The sequence below is a fragment of the Panthera leo genome, chromosome B4 (assembly GCF_018350215.1).
Source record: "Panthera leo isolate Ple1 chromosome B4, P.leo_Ple1_pat1.1, whole genome shotgun sequence".
In the NCBI taxonomy this organism is placed as follows: domain Eukaryota; kingdom Metazoa; phylum Chordata; class Mammalia; order Carnivora; family Felidae; genus Panthera; species Panthera leo.
In genome coordinates, this window is record NC_056685.1 from 137,060,474 (window position 1) to 137,078,437 (window position 17,964).

Sequence of the window (17,964 nt, forward strand, 5' to 3'; positions counted from 1 at the left end):
AAGGCAGGACCAGCCGTTTCTGTTGCATCCGGTGGCGAGCTAACCGGAAGATACTCTGTCTGAAGCCACAGCACAGCCTTGCTAACACCACCCCCAGAGGTGGCTAACTCCAGCGGCTCTCGGGTATCTAATGTGTGGGAAAGAAACTGGCCCATCCCGCGGGGGCTCAAAGGACGTGGATGGGCAAGAGACGGAAGAGATGGCACAAGACGCCCAGTCCTCTGTAACGATGACCCTTTTGCCCCTTTCGCCTCCCAGGAGATGTCTCCTCCACTCCTAACGGGGCTCTGGGTGGGACCAGGGGAACCGTCTGCAGCGCTGGGACTTGGCTAAGCAGCCACCGGGCGTTACACAAGTTCCCCACAGCTGCGTGCATTTTGAAGTCACGTGGTAGAATACCTCCACTTCAACGATGTCGTCCAGCGATCCCAACAAAAGAATTATTTCAAGGTCTTGAACTTTGCAGTCAAGCAGCATATTGTGCTTCTCTAGCCGTTTCTGTTCCAAAGAAGTCTGAATGATGACAACTTCTTTTTGCCATTTTGCCACTTCCCTGTAAATACACAGATATGAAAAGTGATTATATTTTACCCATTCGAGCTGTACCAGAGAAGAGAAACGAATGTGTTACAAATAAAACTGCATGGAAAAGATTTTTTCCTAGGAGTGCTGTAAGTTCTAGAGTTATCGCACTGATGCTGTTATGTAAACTTTAACGCTCTTGAGAAAGGCCATGAATGTAATTAATTTATCCAATGGAGCATTTTCAAATAATAAACATAATTACTTTCATCAGGCTAGTTTGGCTTTAAAATCTATTTAATTTTTCAAGCTGCATTTCTCCCTCAATATAAGCTCTACACTTTAGAGCCTCAAACCAAGAGAAACAATCTTTTAACAAGAGAGATGTCTTACCAGGTAAGTCATGACATACCTATTTCCTACAGCCCCTATTAACGTAATGCCTTCTATCTTAAATGAGGGTTTGGGGGTTTTACCAAGTAAAACAACGTGGTATTTTTAAGAGGTCCCAGAAACAGGACCAAAAAATAAAATAAATGAAGAATTATGTGGTTTTCAAGAATATGATGATAAACAGAGATGCGGTTCTGTTTAAACTAAACACAACCATGAAAACAATTCAAGAGTAGATGAACTTTAACTCCACTCAGAAACCTTAGACAAAGAACTTTCTGCTCTATCTCGAAATGCTGAAGGGCTTTGAACAGTGAGGAAGACTACGAAGTGCCAAGAGTGGAGCAAAAAGAGAGCACACGTTTCATCTGACCACTTACGGTTGAAAAGCAGAGGTCGCTGGGGTGCAACAGGCCACCTGACTCCAAGTGTCCTTGTCACCATCACGACAAACACACATGCCCATCACGTGCCAGGTTCTAAGTGTCCTAGGAACAACCCCTCACTGAATCCCGACAACCGTCCTGGGAGGCAGGCACTATGAGATCCCCACGTTAGTATTTCCTTCTGAGGAAAGGCAGGCACATTCGTGTAAGCAGCAGAACCGGGGTACCAACCACACGGGCTGGCTCCAGATCCCCCCCCGGCCCGCCCTGCGTCCTCACCCAGGCGGACTGTAGGAAGACCCTGTACACCAGTGTCAGAGGGACTCCGGGTAAGGGACTCTGTTCAGGGCCACGTCTGCATCTGCCAAAAAGAACTATGCATTCTCAACAACTGACCGCCTCTTTTGGTTTTCCCCTAAATGAGAATGTCTGAAAGGTGTGATGTGGGACACATATTCAAATAACAAACTGCCTCTAACAGATTTTAAATTGGTAGTAAATGTCTTTAAAACTCTGGTTATGGTCCTTTAAGCTGACAAACTTCTCCATTACCTATCAATAGCCAGAACTTTCTTCCGTTCTTCTTCAAGCTGAGCTTGGACCTTCTCCGTGTTGGCATTCTGAGCGACAAATACGTCCTTAAGTTGCTGCCGCTTCGCCATGAGTTCATCCACAATTTGCAGACAAGTTTCTTCAGCCTGAACGAAGATGATTTGCATTGTAGACTTAATTATCTTTTACGTTAATAAGGTCAACAGATCAGCTCATCGTCAATAAAGCAAAGCAGTGATTGTGTGTGCTGCTTGAACTTCTATTCCCGAATGTGACCCCCTCTTGTTCTACACTTCTTGGAGACTGGTAATTACCACCTGCCTTTGTCCCTCACTTTGGATTCATTCCTCAGCTTGCTACCCTCTGACTCTGTTCCATTGGACGTTGTCCAACGAAAATGTTTTTGCAAAAATGACCTCTTAATTGGCAATTAAGCAGACATCTCCCAGACTTTACCTTTTTGGCAACTGTCCTCACTTCCTCCTTCCCGAGCTCCCCCCTCGCTTCACTGTTCCTCAGCATCTACTGCTCTGTCTGGGCGGCGGGGCGGGGTTGGGGGGGTGGCGGGGGGGGGGGGGGGGGGTGAGGTCTCAACCATGCACATATGGCTTCAATCTACTCCCATTAACCAGCCTGGGCTTCTCCTGTTCTCCACGTGCCCTCCACCTGCTAGAGTTTGCTATGTAGATCTCACACAGGCGACTCAAGCTCCGTGGGTCCAGACTTTCCTCTCTTTAACTTGCCCCTCTATCCACGAATCGCCCAAATTAGAACTCAGGAGTCCTCAGCGGCACCTACCCCCCACACGCCTCTCCCACTTCAACACCTAGTAATTTGTGAACCTGCTGATTTTACTTCCAGTATTTCTCAAACCTGCCCCCACCCTTCCCATCGCTATGAGAACACTTCGGGAGTCCAACAGTGTTTACGCAATGAAAGAAATCATTTCAATGGCAGCGCACTTCAGCCGCCTATAATTAGTTACCTTCTTTAGGTTATCGATGTCTTCTCTGCCTTTTTCGATGGTTTCTTCTAATGTACGGATCTTATTCAGCTTCTTCTTCAGCTGATTGCGACTATATTCGAGTTGAATATTAAGCAGAGTTTTCTGTTTCTCAAATTCTAATCTAGTATAACAGAGTCAAGTGTTACAAGTGGTAAAGAGCCTTTAGTTCTTTATTTTTAATTGTTATCGTGGAAAATTTTTTAAAAGCTACAAAAGTAGAAGGAATACTGTAATGAATCCTGTTTCTTCTAGAACTCTACTGGGCACTGCTCTCCAGCACTGGGTTATTTGAAGCACATTTCAGACATCATATAATTTCATTTGTCAACATTTTAGTATGTGTCTCTGAAAGTGAAGTGACCACAAACTACTATAGATAGAACTGAGGACAATTCCTTAATATTGAATTGTGATCACTGCCAGATTTCCTGAGTCTCATTAAAAACAACAACAACTGGTTTGTTTGAATCAGAATTCATACTTTGCATACGATACATGTTTCTTCAATCTTTTATCAGCTCCCTCCCTCCCTTCGTCTTTAAGTTACAATTTATGTGCTTATTCTTGTCTATTTAGTCAGTCTTTGCAAGTGGCTAGTCGTCCACAAACTCCAAACTTGGGGACTAAAGAACATGTTCCTTCCTGAAGCGCTTCCTACTTTGCCAGCTTCACAGACTCCTCGTAAAGAATTCCAAGACCCACTGCAGCTCATTCTTCCCATCCTGTCTCCCTCACGTACCCCAACGGCAACATTCAGTCCAGAAACGTTTTACAGCACCGTTATCGGAGATTGTGCTAGATCCTGCTGATACACAGACCACAAGAACAGGAATGATAAAAACCGAGTGCTATTCCAGGAGAGGGGACTGCATGCCAGCCGCTGTTACAAACACCTTTCCGTGATTTAACTCACTTAAGTCCTAGGACTCTCTGAGGTGGGTGGTAGTCCTATCCCCGTTTATGATGAGGACGAGCAGACCAAGGCAGAGCCAAGTTTCCTGCCCAAGGCCACCCAGTCAGGACATGGTGGAGCCAGGCGTGACACCCTCGGAGGCTCTGCTCGTAGCCGCTGACAACAGCGCCTGTGGTGGTGGTGGACAACAAACCCCCGAAGGACCTATTTCTGCTGCAGACTCGTATGCAGACCACATATGAGGGAGACACTTCTTCACTGGCTCTGGACACCACACTACTCCAGCTTTCCTCTCCCCTCACTGGCTGCTCCTTTAATAGTTTCTGGTGACCTCACCCAGGCACATGGCTTTAAGTGCCATCTGCATACAGACCCAGACTTTATACCTCTGCCTGCACCTCTCCCATGAACTCCTAGCCTGTACATTCAACTGCCTACTCCACGTTTTCAGTCGGATGTCAGAGGCATCCCAGCTACGTAATAGATAAGCTACTGGAGGTAACGAGAGAGTTTGGCAAACTTATCATATGTTACATCGATCTAAACGTCGATACCGTGTTTCTACACTGGTAGAAACCAACTAGAAATACAGCATAAAAAGAAATACTATTCATAAGAGAAAAAAAAACCCTCTAAAATATCTAAGAAGTAACTTATGATAACACAAGATCTCAATGGAAAAGAAAACTTTAAAATTCTAATAAAGAATATAGATGATTAGAATAAATGAAGAGTCATACTATGTTCTTAGATGAGAGGACTTGATATTTTGAAGATGTTCTCCCCAAATAAATATATAATCAGACCCAGAATCTCAATCAGAATTCCAGTTGGATTTTTATGAGAAATCCAATAAGCAGTAGTAGACATAATTCTTTAGAAAGATAATCTACTGAAGTTCAAGCAGACTTCAGAAAAAAAGAATATGACAGGGATAAAGAGGGGGGCATTTTACAAGGATAAAGGGATTAATTCAGCAAAAAGACCTAATGATCCCAAATATGTATAGACCTAATCACAAGCCTTTAAAATACATAAAGTTGGGGCGCCTGGGTGGCCCAGTCGGTTAAGCGTCTGACTTTGGCTCAGGTCATGATCTCATGGTTTGTGAGTTCGAGCCCTGCATTGGGCTTTGTGCTGACAGCTCAGAACCTGGAGCCTGCTTTGGATTCTGTGTCTCGCTCACTCTCTGCCCCTCCCCTGCTCACGCTCTGTCTCTGTCTCAAAAATAAATAAAACATTAAAAAAATTTAAATTAAAATAAAGTAAACTCACACCACCAGAAGAAGAAGATATGGACAGATCCAAAAGTACGCTTGGAAATTTCAACACCCCTCTCAGTGTTTGCTGAACAACCAGGCAGAGGACCACTAAGTTACAGAGAGGATTTGAGTGACTAGATTTAACTGCCACCGAAAGAATACTCCACCCACCCCCCAGCAGGTGTCCATTAAACAACACACTTCTGAACCCCAGAAGGGTCTTTGAAAGAAATCACATGGGACGTTAGAAAATATTTTGAATGGGATGAGACTGAAAACACAACATACCAGAAGTAGTGGGATGCAGTATAAGCAATAGTTGCAAGGAAAGATACAGTTCAAAATACTCATACTAGAAAATAATGCTTATGTACCAAAATAAGTAGAAGGAAGAAAACAATAAAGGTGAGAACAGAAATCAACAACATAGACAAACCACAGAGAAAACCAACGAAGCCAAGAGCTGCTCTTAGAAAGGATCAATAAAACTAAAACACCTCTAGCTAGGAATCAAGAAGAAAAGAAAGACGATAAATCACCAATATCAGAAATAAAAGAGATGGTATCAGTTCAGATCCTACAGGCATTAAAAAGGATAAAAAGCGATTATTATTAACTTTACGTTAATAAATTTGACAACCTGGGTGAAACACATAAATTCCTTGAAAGAAATAAACTACTAGGACCCATTCAAGGAAAAAAATACCCTGACTAGCCCTACATCTATTAGGAAAACTGAATTTGTAACTAAAAACCTTCCCACGAAGAAAGGTAGGTGGCCTCAGTGGCTTCACTGGCAAATTTCACCAAACTTTTAGGAGAGAAGTAATCTAATTCTACAAAAACCCTTCCAGAAAAAACAAGAGGAGAGAACAATTCTTGATTCATTTTATGGGTTTGGCATTAGGCATTGCCCTGATACAAAAACATGACAAAGATATTCCAAGAAAAAAATATGTATACCAATACACTCATGAATGTAGATGCAAAAATCCTTAACAAAATTTTAGCAAATCAGATCCAAAAATATTTGAAAAGGATACAATACAGTACGACTGAGTCGGGTTTATCCTAGGTATATCAAGTTGGTTTAACATTCTAAAATCAATCAGTATAATTTACTACGTTAATAAACAACAAAAAACCCCAACCATGTAATCATCTCAAAAGACGACAGAAAAAGTATCCATTCATGATGAAACATTTAAGCAAACTATAAATAGAAAGGAACTATCTCAATCTGCTAAAGGGCACCTTAAAATTAAAACCATACCTAACTGTGAAAGACTGAATGCTCTGCCGCTAAGACTGGGAATAAGGCAGGATGTCTGCTCTCACCACTTTTACTTACTCGACATCGTACTGGAGGTTCTAGCTAGTGCAGTAAGACAAGAGAAAGAAACAAAAGGCACACTAATTGGAAAAGAAGAAATAAAATTATTTTTACTGAAATATGATCGTTTATATAAATAATCCCAAGGAATCTATAAAAAGAGCTCCTAGAACTAATAAGTTTAGCAAAGTTGTAGTATACAAGGTCAATTTATAAAAACCAATCTTATTTCAATATACTACCAACAATCTATTTGAAATTGATAATCAAAAACAGATCTATTTATAATAGCATAAAAATATAAGGTACTTAAAATTGAACAAAATATGAATAAAATTTGTACACTGAACACTAAAGAACATTAATGAGAGAAGTTAAGGAAAATGTACATAAGTGAAGAAGGTTACTATTCATGCATTAGCATTAAAACATGTCAATTCTTCCCAAAGTGATTTATAGATTTATACAGTCCCAATCAAAATCCCAGCAGACTTTTACGAGCAACTGAAAAGCTGATCCTAAAATGTACATGGAAACGCAAAGGACACAGAATAGGCAGGGGCTTGACCTGCTTTGTCCACTGTTGTAGTGTCAGTGCCTAGAAGAGTGCCTAACTCATGGGAGGCTTACATTAAATAGGTGTTGAATAAATGAATGGACTATGAATTATAGAGAATAAAATTAAAGGAATGGGCCAAAATATTGATAGTTTTTTATTTCTAGACAATGGGATAATGCCTGATATTTTTTAAAAGTCTTTTCTATGTTCTCTAAGAGGTACATATTACTTTTGTATTTAAAAATTATATTTGATTATATGAAAAACCCACAACTAACATTATACTCAATGGGAATAAACTGAGAGCTTTTCCCCTAAGGTCAGGAACAAGACAAGATGTCCATTCTCACCACTTTTATTCAACATAATATTGGAAGTCCTAGCTACAGCAACCAGACAAGAAAAAGGCATAAAAGACATCCAGGCACCTGGTTAAGTGTCCAACTCTTGATATTCGTTCAAGTCATGATCAGCTCATGGTTCGTGGGATCAAGCCCTGCATCAGGCTCTGCGCTGACAGCACAGGGCCTGCCTGGGATTCATTCTCTCTCTCTCTCTCTCTCTCTCTCTCTCTCTCTCTCTCTCTCTCTCTCTCTCTCTCCCCCCTTCTCTGTGCCCCTCCCCCACTTCTCACATGCATGTGCATGCTCTCTCTCAAAATAAATAAACATTTAAAAAATAAAAAAAAAAAAAAAGTGGGGCACCTGGGTGGATCAATCAGTTGAGCATCTGACTTGGGCTCAGGTCATGATCTTACAGTTCGTGGGCTGGAGTCCCTCATCAGGCTCCATTGCTGACAGCTCAGAGCCTGGAGCCTGCTCTGGATTCTGTGTCTCCCTCTCTGTCCCTCCCCTGCTTGTGCACTCTTTCTCTCTCAAAAATAAATAAACATTTAAAAACATTTTTAAAGAAATAAAACGCACCCAAATTGGTACTGAAGAAATAATACTTTCATTATTTGCAGATGACATGCTAGCATATATAGAAAACCCTGAAGACTCCACCAAACAACTACTAGAACTGATAAATAAATTCAGTAAGGTTGCAGGACACAAAACCAATATACAGAAATCCATTGCATTTCTATACACATTATTTAATGAAGCATCAGAAAGAGAAATTAAAAACAATCCCATTTACAATTGCATCAAAAATAACAAAATGCCTAGGAATAAACTAGGAATTAACCAAAGGGGTGAAAGACCTATACTCTGAAAACTATAAAACACTGAAGACAATACAAAGAAATGGAAAGACATCCCATGTTCATGGACTAGAAGAACAAATATTGTTAAAACGTCTGTACTACCCTAAGCAATCTACATATTTAATGTAATTGCTACCAAAATACCAATAACATTTTTCACAGAACTAGAACAAACAATCCTAAAATTTGTCTGGAACCACAAAAGACCCTGAATAGCCAAAGCAATCTTAAAAACATAAAACTGCAGATATCACAACTCCATATTTCAAATTATACTACAAAGTAGTCATCGAAACAGTATGGTACAAGCACAAAAATAGACACACAGATCAAAGGAATGGAACAGAAAACCCAGAAAAAACCCACGATATGGTCAACTAATCTTTGACAAAGGAGGCAAGGCTATACAATGGGAAAAGGACAGTCTCTTCAACAAATGGTGCTGGGAGAACGGGACGGCTCCATGCAAAAGAATGAAACTGGGCCACTTTCTTTCACCATACACAAAAATAACCTCAAAATGGATTAAAGACCTAGATATGAGACCAGAAACCATAAAAATCCTAGAATAGAGGACAGGCAATAATGTCTCTGACATTGGCCAGAACAACTTTTTTCTAGATATGTCTCCCGAGGCAAGAAAAATAAAAGCAAAAATAAACTATTGGGACCACATCAAAATAAAAAGCTTCTGCACAGCAAAGGAAACAACCAACAAAACTAAAAGGCAACCTGCAGAATAAGATACTTGCAAATGACATATTTGACAAAGGGGAGTATCTAAAATATATAAAGAACTTCTACCACTCACCCAAGAAACAAAACACCCAAAAAACAAATAATCCATTTAAAAATGAACAGAACACATGAACAGACATTTCCCCAAAGGAGACATACAGATGGCCAACAGACACTTGAAAAGATGCTCCACATCACTCATCATCAGGGAAATACAAATCACAGCGAGTTATCACCTCACACCTATCACAATGGCTAAAATTAAAAAAAAAAAATGCAAGAAAAAACAGGTGCTGGTGAGGGTGTGTAGAAAAAGGAACCTTCATGCACTGTTCGTGGGAATGCAAACTGGTACAGCCACTGTGGAAAACACAACAGAGGTTCATCAAAAAGTTAAAAATAGAACTACCCTACAGTCCAGTAATCACACTACTGGGTATTTACCCTAAGAATATGAAAACACTAATTCAAAAGAATATATACATCCGTATGTTTATAGCAGATTTACAATAGCTAAACTTTGAAAGCAGCCCAAGGGTCCATCAACAGAGGAATGGATAGAGAAGATGCAGTTGTATATACAATGGAATATTAGTCATAAAAAAGAATGAAATCTTGCCATTTGCAATGACCTGAATGGAGCTCCTTACAGAGTATTATGCTAAGCAAAATAAGTCAGTCAGAGAAAGACAAATACAAAACAAATGAACAAAGGAAAAGAAAAGAGGCAAAGCAAAAAACAGACTCTTAACTAGAGAACAAGTACATGGTTACCATAGGGGAGGTGGGTGGGAGATATGTGGAATAGGTAAAGAGGACTAAGGGTAAGTACCCTCATCTTGATAAACATACGGTGTAACACAGAGAGCTGCTGAATCACTATATTGTATACCTGAAACTACTATAACACTGCACGTTAACTACACAGGAAATAAAAGACTTTCACAAATAAGTAAAAATAAAAATTATATTTGATTTTTTGTCTATGTGAGATGATGGATGTTACCTAAACTTATTGCGATAACAATTTTACAATGCATGTAACTCCGACCATTATGCTATACACCTTAAACTTGACACAGTGATGCGTGTCAATTTTATCTCAATAAAACTGAAAAAAAGAGAAGTACCTAATACAAAATAAACCAATCATCTAGATGAGTATAAGTCTAGCCTTAAATAATCTGCAATCATAAATGCTTTGTGCTTCCTGTTTCTACATGACTTTGACTACTTTTAAACATAAAAGGATTACACCCCTTGGGCAAAGGGACTGTCCTTTGACTTACGGTACAACCTTGTCATTGTCACTATTGTATCCTTCAATTTAGAATTTATAGTCCTGTTGTCAAAACAATCACATCTGAATAGATAATACATGGATGTGGTACAAAATTAAAAAGGTGCAAGAATACACAAAAAGTAAAATATCTCTTTCCCACTTGTCAGTCTTCTCAGAGGCAACCACTCGTTACGATTTCTAAACATGTATGTGTACATATGTTCTCCCCCGGATCGTCATTTGTCTTGATTTTCTTCACGGTACTGTTGCCATGCAAAACATCTTTATTTCTATACCTTTGCATTTTATCCTTTCCTTTATGGTTCCCGGTGTTTAAGTCATACTGAAAGACCTTCTCTAGTCTGAGATTATTTTTGAAAATTCTAGGGGCGCCTGGGTGGCGCAGTCGGTTGAGCGGCCGACTTCAGCCAGGTCACGATCTCACGGTCCGTGAGTTCGAGCCCCGCGTCGGGCTCTGGGCTGATGGCTCAGAGCCTGGAGCCTGTTTCCGATTCTGTGTCTCCCTCTTTCTCTGTCCCTCCCCCGTTCATGCTCTGTCTCTCTTTGTCCCAAAAATAAAAAAAAAAAAAAGAAAATTCTCTTATGGCTTATCCTAGTATTTTTATGCCTTCATTTTATTTACTAGAATGTTTGGCATTGATCTGGGTCTGAAGAATGAGACAGGGACCCGAGTACGTTTTTCCAGGTTGGAAACACATGTATCCCAACATGATTTACTGGAAAAGTATATTTTTTCTCTACTTATATGAAATGCCAGCTTTATATTAACTTGAATTTCCCTTATAGATCTGGACTCTATTTGTGAGCAAGTACCTCAAGATTTTAATTAATCCAACTTTATACATGTTTTCAAATCTGGGAGTCCTAGTCCTTTCTCATTACCCTTTTCAGATTTTTTTAGCTAGTTCTGAATGTCAACTCTAGAATCAGCTTACCCAGTTGTTGTTTTTTTTTTTTTTTTAAAACCTTGTCCATACATGTGTTGAGATGAAATTATGGCTTAAATTAGGGAGAACCAACTTCTTTAGAATACTGAGTCTTCCTATGAAAGAACTAGTATGCCTTTTCTATCTTTCTTTTCTTTCTTTCCTTTGTTTCCATTTATTTATTTTTGAGAGACAGAGACAGAGCACAAGTGGGGGAGGGGCAGAGATAGAAGGAGTCAGAATCCGAAGCAGGTTCCAGGCTCCTAGCTGTCAGCACAGAGCCCAATGCGGGGCTCGAACTCACAAACTGTGATATCATGACCTGAGCCGAAGTCGGACGCTTAACTGACTGAGCCACCCAGGCGCCCCTGCCTTTTCTTTTTATTCAACTTTATTATTTCTCTGTCTTGTTTAAATTTCTTTTTTTAAAAAAGCTTATTTAGTTTTCAGAGGGGTGAGGGGCAGAGAGAGAGAGAGAGTGGAGAGAGAGGGAGAGGGAGAGAGAAAATCCTAAGCAGGCTCCACACTGCCAGCACAGAGCCCAGTGCGGTGCTCAAACCCACGAATTGGGAGATCATGACCTGAGCCGAAATCAAGATTCGGACACTGACTGAGCCACCCAGGTGCCCCTAAAAGTTTCCTTATATACTTTCACATTTAGTAGGTTTATTCCCAAGTACCAAGTATTTTACACCTTTTTCCTAACATAATTGAGATATTTTCTCCCTACACATTGTCTCCCTGGTAGTTTCTATATAGAAAGGCTACTAATTTCAAAATTAATTTTTATATTAATTTTTAATTTAAAATTTTCATATTAATATTTGTATTCAGCCACATTACTGAATGCTTTTTTGTTTCTAACAGTTTTCTAGGAATTTCAATGTCTAATTTGTTTTCTAGGAATTTCTAGATATGTATCATATAACCTGCTAATAGTGGAAGTTTTGTTTCCTCCTTTGCAAATGTTTATGCCTTATTTATATTTCTTGTCTAACTCTATTGACTATTATTTCCAGGAGCACATTAGGTAACGGTGATACTGAATATTCTCATTTCTAATTTTACTAGGAATACTTCTAGTGTTTTCCAACGTTACTCATGAAAACATAATGCTGATTTAGGATAAGGTATATTTTCTCATATTACAGATACCTACTCACATTTTAAGAATTTCAAATCAAGAATGGATGCTGAATTCTGTCTAGTTCTCTTAATCATTTCTAGAGTTGATTGATTTTTTTCCCCCTTTGATCATTAATATGGCAAATTATGGCAATAATCCCTGACACAGAACCATCCTTTTATTTCTAGAATGAAATCTACACTGATAATGGTGGAATATTTTGCTGTTGTTGTTGCACTGCTTGTTTCCTTTTAAAACTTATTTGGTTATTTACAGGTAGGAATGATTTAGATGTGTATGTACATACCTTTTTTGGATTTTTTGCATCAATATTATTCAATATTATGTTCATTTAATAAAAAGATGTTCATTTAATAAAACTTCCTCTTCTATACCATGAAGAAGTTTAAATATTGAACATTCGTTTAAATGTTAAATGTTGAAGTTCCTTATGCCTTTAAAGTTTGCTGGGATGATTCATTTGTGAAACCATACATGCCTGGTGAATTTGGGGAAGGGTGTGGTGGGCAGAAAGCTTTTTTACTTTCCTTTCTTATGGTAACTGACTTCCTCAGATTTTTCTATTCTGGTAATACGTTATTTCTTGAAAATTACACAAATTATATCCATATACATGGATATGTATAAAGAAATAAGTAAATTACTGCCTTATTATTCTTTTAATAACTACTATGTTTGTGTAAGTATATCCTCATTCTCTTATTTCGTATATTTATGCTTTCTCTCTTTAAAAAGTTACTGAATAGGGGCGCCTGGGTGGCTCAGTCAGTTGAGCTACCGACTTAGGCTCAGGTCATGATCTCACGGTCCGTGAGTTCGAGCCCCGCGTCGAGCTCTGTGCTCACAGCTCAGGGCCTGGAGCCTGCTGTGGATTCTGTGTCTCCCTCTCTCTCTGCCCCTCCCCCACTCGTGCTCTGTCTCTCTCTGTCAGAAATAAACATTAAAAAAAAAATTACTGAATAAAAGAATTCTATCTCTATAAGAATATGAATGTTTACTAGATATTTTTTGATGAGCTGAAATAAAGATTCGTTCAGGCACAATTCCCTTAAGTTAAGAAATAATAGTTACGTTTATATATGTGTAAGTTGCTTACTCACATCTTCTGATAAAAATACCTTTTTTGATCAATTTCTTGTTGCTGTTTAACATGTTTCTTCTCAAATTCACGAATATTTTCCACACCAATTTCTTCACAGAAGTGTTGGAAAATATCATCTTCAACCTTTTAAATTATTTCAAAACAACTGGTTTAATAATTCATTTTTAGAAAGTATACAGACAGTGCTTAAATCTAAATTCTTCCCACCAAGAACTTCCTGTATTAGGCTAAATACGAATCTGAAAAGCATTATTGTGCTCTGAGGAGCCAGTGATCTCTTTCTCTTTAACTCCACAAACTACACCCATCGATTTTCAAATTTCTTACTCTGAAAACTAAATAAGAAACGGTTTTGGCTTTATGAAGTGTTTAACCAAATCGGAAATATTTCCTTTGTGTTAGCTACACCATAATATAACATTCTACATAAGTAAAGAAAATATTCTTTATATGTAAGTAATGCTATAGAGTCTTGGGCAATAGAAGCCATGAAGACTGGAACATTGAATTAAGACTCGGAAAGATCTGGAAAAACCAGAATGAGCCAAATCCCAACAAAATAACATTTAACCTCAATATCTTTAAAGCCCTGCATTTATTTACATACAATTGCAGGATAAGAGAAACTTGTTGTTTTAAACAGCAGGACGTGTTAAAACTTCCAGGTTTTACTTGAATATAAATTAAGCATGAACGTGATATCCTTCCTGCAGTGGTCAGTTATAATTTGCATAGCTACACAATCAAAACTATGGAGAGTTATAGTTCTATGTGTTGAGTCCCATGGTACTCTGTAGAGGGCAGACGCTATTTTGACCTTCAACTCTGTTCTGGGCATTGATGAACAACAGAGAGCCCAGGGGATGGCTGCCAGAGCTGGTCTTAAATCCACGGTCAACATACATGACTAAAGCATTAGGGGTACTTAACCTGGAAAAAAGATAATTAAAGGAACATAAGCGTGGTTTCAAAACCCGGGACACGAGGCAGAACTAAAGCAATGAGTGGAAGTTACTCAGTGATGGTGTGACAGACAACTTCCTCAGGATTAGACAGGATCAACAGCGGCATGACTTAAGCCAGAAAGTTCCTGTCATGTTACAAGCAGAGGCTAGATGACCAGATCTTTGTTGCCCCAGAGGCAAGCACTGTGCCTGGTATATACAAGAAACGTTCAAGAAATAATTACCGAGGGAAGGAGTAACTTTAAAAACTAATCTGAATGAAAAGTTCTTTCTTTCTTGCCGTTAAGGGCAGTGGGAGAAGAAAAAGGCTCTCATTTTTACAATGGGCAAGGAGAAGAAGAGGGCAGAAGGAGTAAGTGTGCGCTGGTCATGACCTCTCGAGAGGGGCTGCAGTGGTTCTCCAAAGCCACAAACTCATTTGGCAGACCAATAAAAGCAGGCACTGATCAAACTGCTTTAGTGTATGTGCAAGAAGCCCTAAATCCGGTATCTGGTTGAGAACTCTACCGGACATGCCAATCGGTCATAAATACACGACGCGTGACCTTGTCTATCTCCTTTTGAAATTCTTCGATTCGTTGTTGCCGTTCTTTCACACCTTCACTCAACATAGTACATTGAGACTCAATGTTCAGCAGCTCACTCTGTAGCTGAGATTGTTCCTAATGACGAAAGAGAAAATTTTCTTTTTAAAATAGCTGTTTTAGCTTTAGATGGTGAAGCAAAAAAAGGTGACAGGAATCTTTTGGAATAAAAAGGGAATCCATGAGATAAGGTAACTGCAGGCACACCTGTATATCCAGATTAACAACCATAAAAATATAATCTCAATCATGGGATAAAGTGTAGAAATTACATGGTGTTATAGATATATAATTCCTGAAATTCTCTGTCCTGGTTCTAATCTCCACCAAGTTTTATGTAAGCCCATATTACCCGGTAAAAAGCAGCAAGTTGCTTCTTTTTAATCATCTCTAGTTCACTCTGGGAATATTTGAGTCGTGTATGAGTTCCTTGTACTAGAGTCTGTATTTGTTTCAAGTCAGCTTCCTTGCGAAGTATCTTCATTAGATCCTAACAAGGGAGAGAAACATGAGAACATTTTATAAGAGAACAGCACTTTCATTTTCCAGTGATCTCATAATTCACTGATTTTTATATATAACCACACCCACGCCCCACCTTCCCTTCTTCCCTTTTTAAAATTTATTTATTTGAGAGAGAGGGAGAAAGAGAGAGAGAGAGCCAGCAGAGGGGAGCAGAGAGACAGAGAGGGAGGGAGAGAGAATCCCAAGCAGGCCCCACACCAGCAGGGCTGAGCCCGATGCAGGGCTCAAACTCACGAACAGTGAGACTGTGACCTGAGCCAAAATCAAGAGTCAGACGCTTAACCGATGGAGCCCCCCAGGCACTCCCCATCTTCCCTTCTTCTGATAAGAGACTGGCAACTAAGTACACAAGCCATCTGGAGTGCCCACGATGCCCTACAACAAGCACCCTCAAAAACTAACACACTTCCGAACAGGAAACAGAAATGAAAAATGAGGAATGGGAAGCGTGTGTTCCATGCAAGGCACGTAAGCGGCTGAAATGGGATCAGCCTTGCTGTTAGCGCATCCCCTTCCTCCTTCGCCCACCCTATTACTCAACCAGATTAACTTCCTAGTATATGTCCTTCTGTATTTCCCTCCTAGTCTTTACATGAATATATGCGTACACAGAGTCACTTGTTTTACAAGTTTAGAATCATATTGCATATGTGTTTCCGCCTCCTGTTTCTCTCCGTTACTCACAGAAGTCAACTGATAAAGCTCTAGATCAATTCTTTCAATGGCTGTGTATTATTCCAGAGTGTACCTGCACCCAAATTATTCAACTGTTCTCTTAATGACGGGCTGGGTTTCTGCCACCGCCAGCAGCTGCAACAACATACTTGTATGTACACCATTAAGTGTTCATGTTTTCATTTCCACGCAATAGATCCTCAGGGTGCGATCAAGGGGTCAAATGTATTCACGTGTTTAACAGCAGCTACCGCTGCTTTGCCAAAGGCTCGAACTCTCCTTTCTATAAATAACGGAGGAGTACATGCTTCTTTACTTCTCCTCCAGCATTTATATATATTTCCAAGCCTTATGGATAGGTATGAAGTAATCTGAATTTGCTTTGTATTCCCTTGAGTGCTATATTCTATACTGAGCATTTTTTCATGTTTATTGGCCAATGGACAACTTCTTTCCACGAACCGTCTAATCTTATCCTTTCCCCAGATGTTCTATCATGTCTTTTTCATGTCAACTTGGAAAGAACTCTTTGGTAAGTAGAGAACCTAGTCTTCATTTTAAACTTAAAAAAACTGTATATGATGGGTTTTATCCTCATTTAACTTTTTTACATTCAGGCTTTTAATCTGGAATTTATTTTTGTGTTATAACAGGGGGCATAGCATTACTTTCTCTAGATATGCCGATACCATTTCCTAAATCATCTATCCTTTTCCCACCAAGCTGAAACATCATCTTTGTTGTACACTAAGTTGTCAGTATACTGGGAGTATTTCTGGAATTCCTCTTCTGTGTCATTAATCTGTCCATCCCTATGTCAATACTACATCAGCTTGACTGCAATGGCTTCTCACGGTCTTCTGTACACCAGCAAGAGAAGTTCTACCTTCCCCACTTTTGTCACATATTTTTTTTTTTTACTAATCTTAGGGAATTCTTCATTTGTAAAAATTAGAATGTCATTTTATCAAGTTAAAAAGTCCTCAATAAGGAACACCTGGGTGGTTCAGATAGTTAAGCGTCTGACTTCAGCTCACGTCATGATCTTGTGGTTTGTGGATTTGAGCTCCGCATTGGGCTCTGTGCTGACAGCTCAGAGCCTGGAGCCTGCTTCGAATTGTGTGTCTCCCTCTCTCTCTCTGCCCCTCTCCTGCTCACCTCTGCCCCCCTCTCTCTAAGATAAGTAACATTTCAAAAAGTTTAAAAAGAGATTCTATGTTTAAAAAAATCCTCAAAAACATTAAAATTTCTTTTTCAATGTTTATTTTTGAGAGCGAGCAAGCAAGCATGAATGGGGGAGGGGCAGAGAGAAAGGGAGACACAGAATCTGAAGCAGGCTCCAGGCTCCTAGCTGTCAGCACAGAGCCCGATGCGGGGCTCAAACTCACAAACCTGTGAGATCGTGACCTGAGCTGAAGTCGGATGCTTAACCAACTGAGCCACCCAGGCACCCCTCCTCAATATTTTAATTAAAATTGTATTTAGTTTTATATTAATTAGAAGATTTCTAACCCAAGAATATAGTATGCCTTTCCTCTTTGTGTTTTTCATGAAGATTTATTTTCTAGAAAAATTTTTTAAGCTTTATTTATTTGAGAGAGAGAGAGAGAGAGAGAGAGCGCACAAGTTGGGAAGGGGCAGAGACAGAGAGGGAGAGAGAACTCCAAGCAGGCTCTGTGCTGTTCACGCAGAGACCAACGTGGAACTTGAACCCATGAACCCTGAGATCACAGCCTGAGCTAAGATGGAGAGTAGGACGCTTAACCGACTGAGCCACCCAGGTGCCCCAGTTACTGTGTCTTTAGGTTTACAGTTATTCCTATTGTGAGAATCTTTTCCCACTTTTAGATGTTTTTTGATAATCCA

General features: G+C 39.5%; 2 protein-coding genes across 4 annotated transcripts in view; one reads left to right on the forward strand and one right to left on the reverse strand.

The window, feature by feature from the left end:
- Window positions 1-2,115, forward strand: part of FAM118A (family with sequence similarity 118 member A) — a 41,222-nt gene extending 39,107 nt beyond the window's left edge. Inside the window, exon 9 of the transcript XR_006205180.1 lies at window positions 1,864-2,115. The gene's annotated coding sequence lies outside the window, so the exon portion shown is untranslated. The remainder of the gene's footprint in view (window positions 1-1,863) is intronic.
- SMC1B (structural maintenance of chromosomes 1B) overlaps window positions 1-17,964 on the reverse strand; it is a 76,262-nt gene that overhangs the window by 11,475 nt on the left and 46,823 nt on the right. For all 3 annotated transcript variants that reach the window (XM_042948100.1, XM_042948098.1, XM_042948099.1), the window contains 6 exons: window positions 15,251-15,388; window positions 14,860-14,976; window positions 13,366-13,472; window positions 2,839-2,980; window positions 1,854-1,999; window positions 400-553 (listed from right to left, as the gene is read on the reverse strand). In XM_042948100.1, the coding sequence (XP_042804034.1) occupies window positions 400-553; window positions 1,854-1,999; window positions 2,839-2,980; window positions 13,366-13,472; window positions 14,860-14,976; window positions 15,251-15,388 (804 nt within the window). The remainder of the gene's footprint in view (window positions 1-399; window positions 554-1,853; window positions 2,000-2,838; window positions 2,981-13,365; window positions 13,473-14,859; window positions 14,977-15,250; window positions 15,389-17,964) is intronic.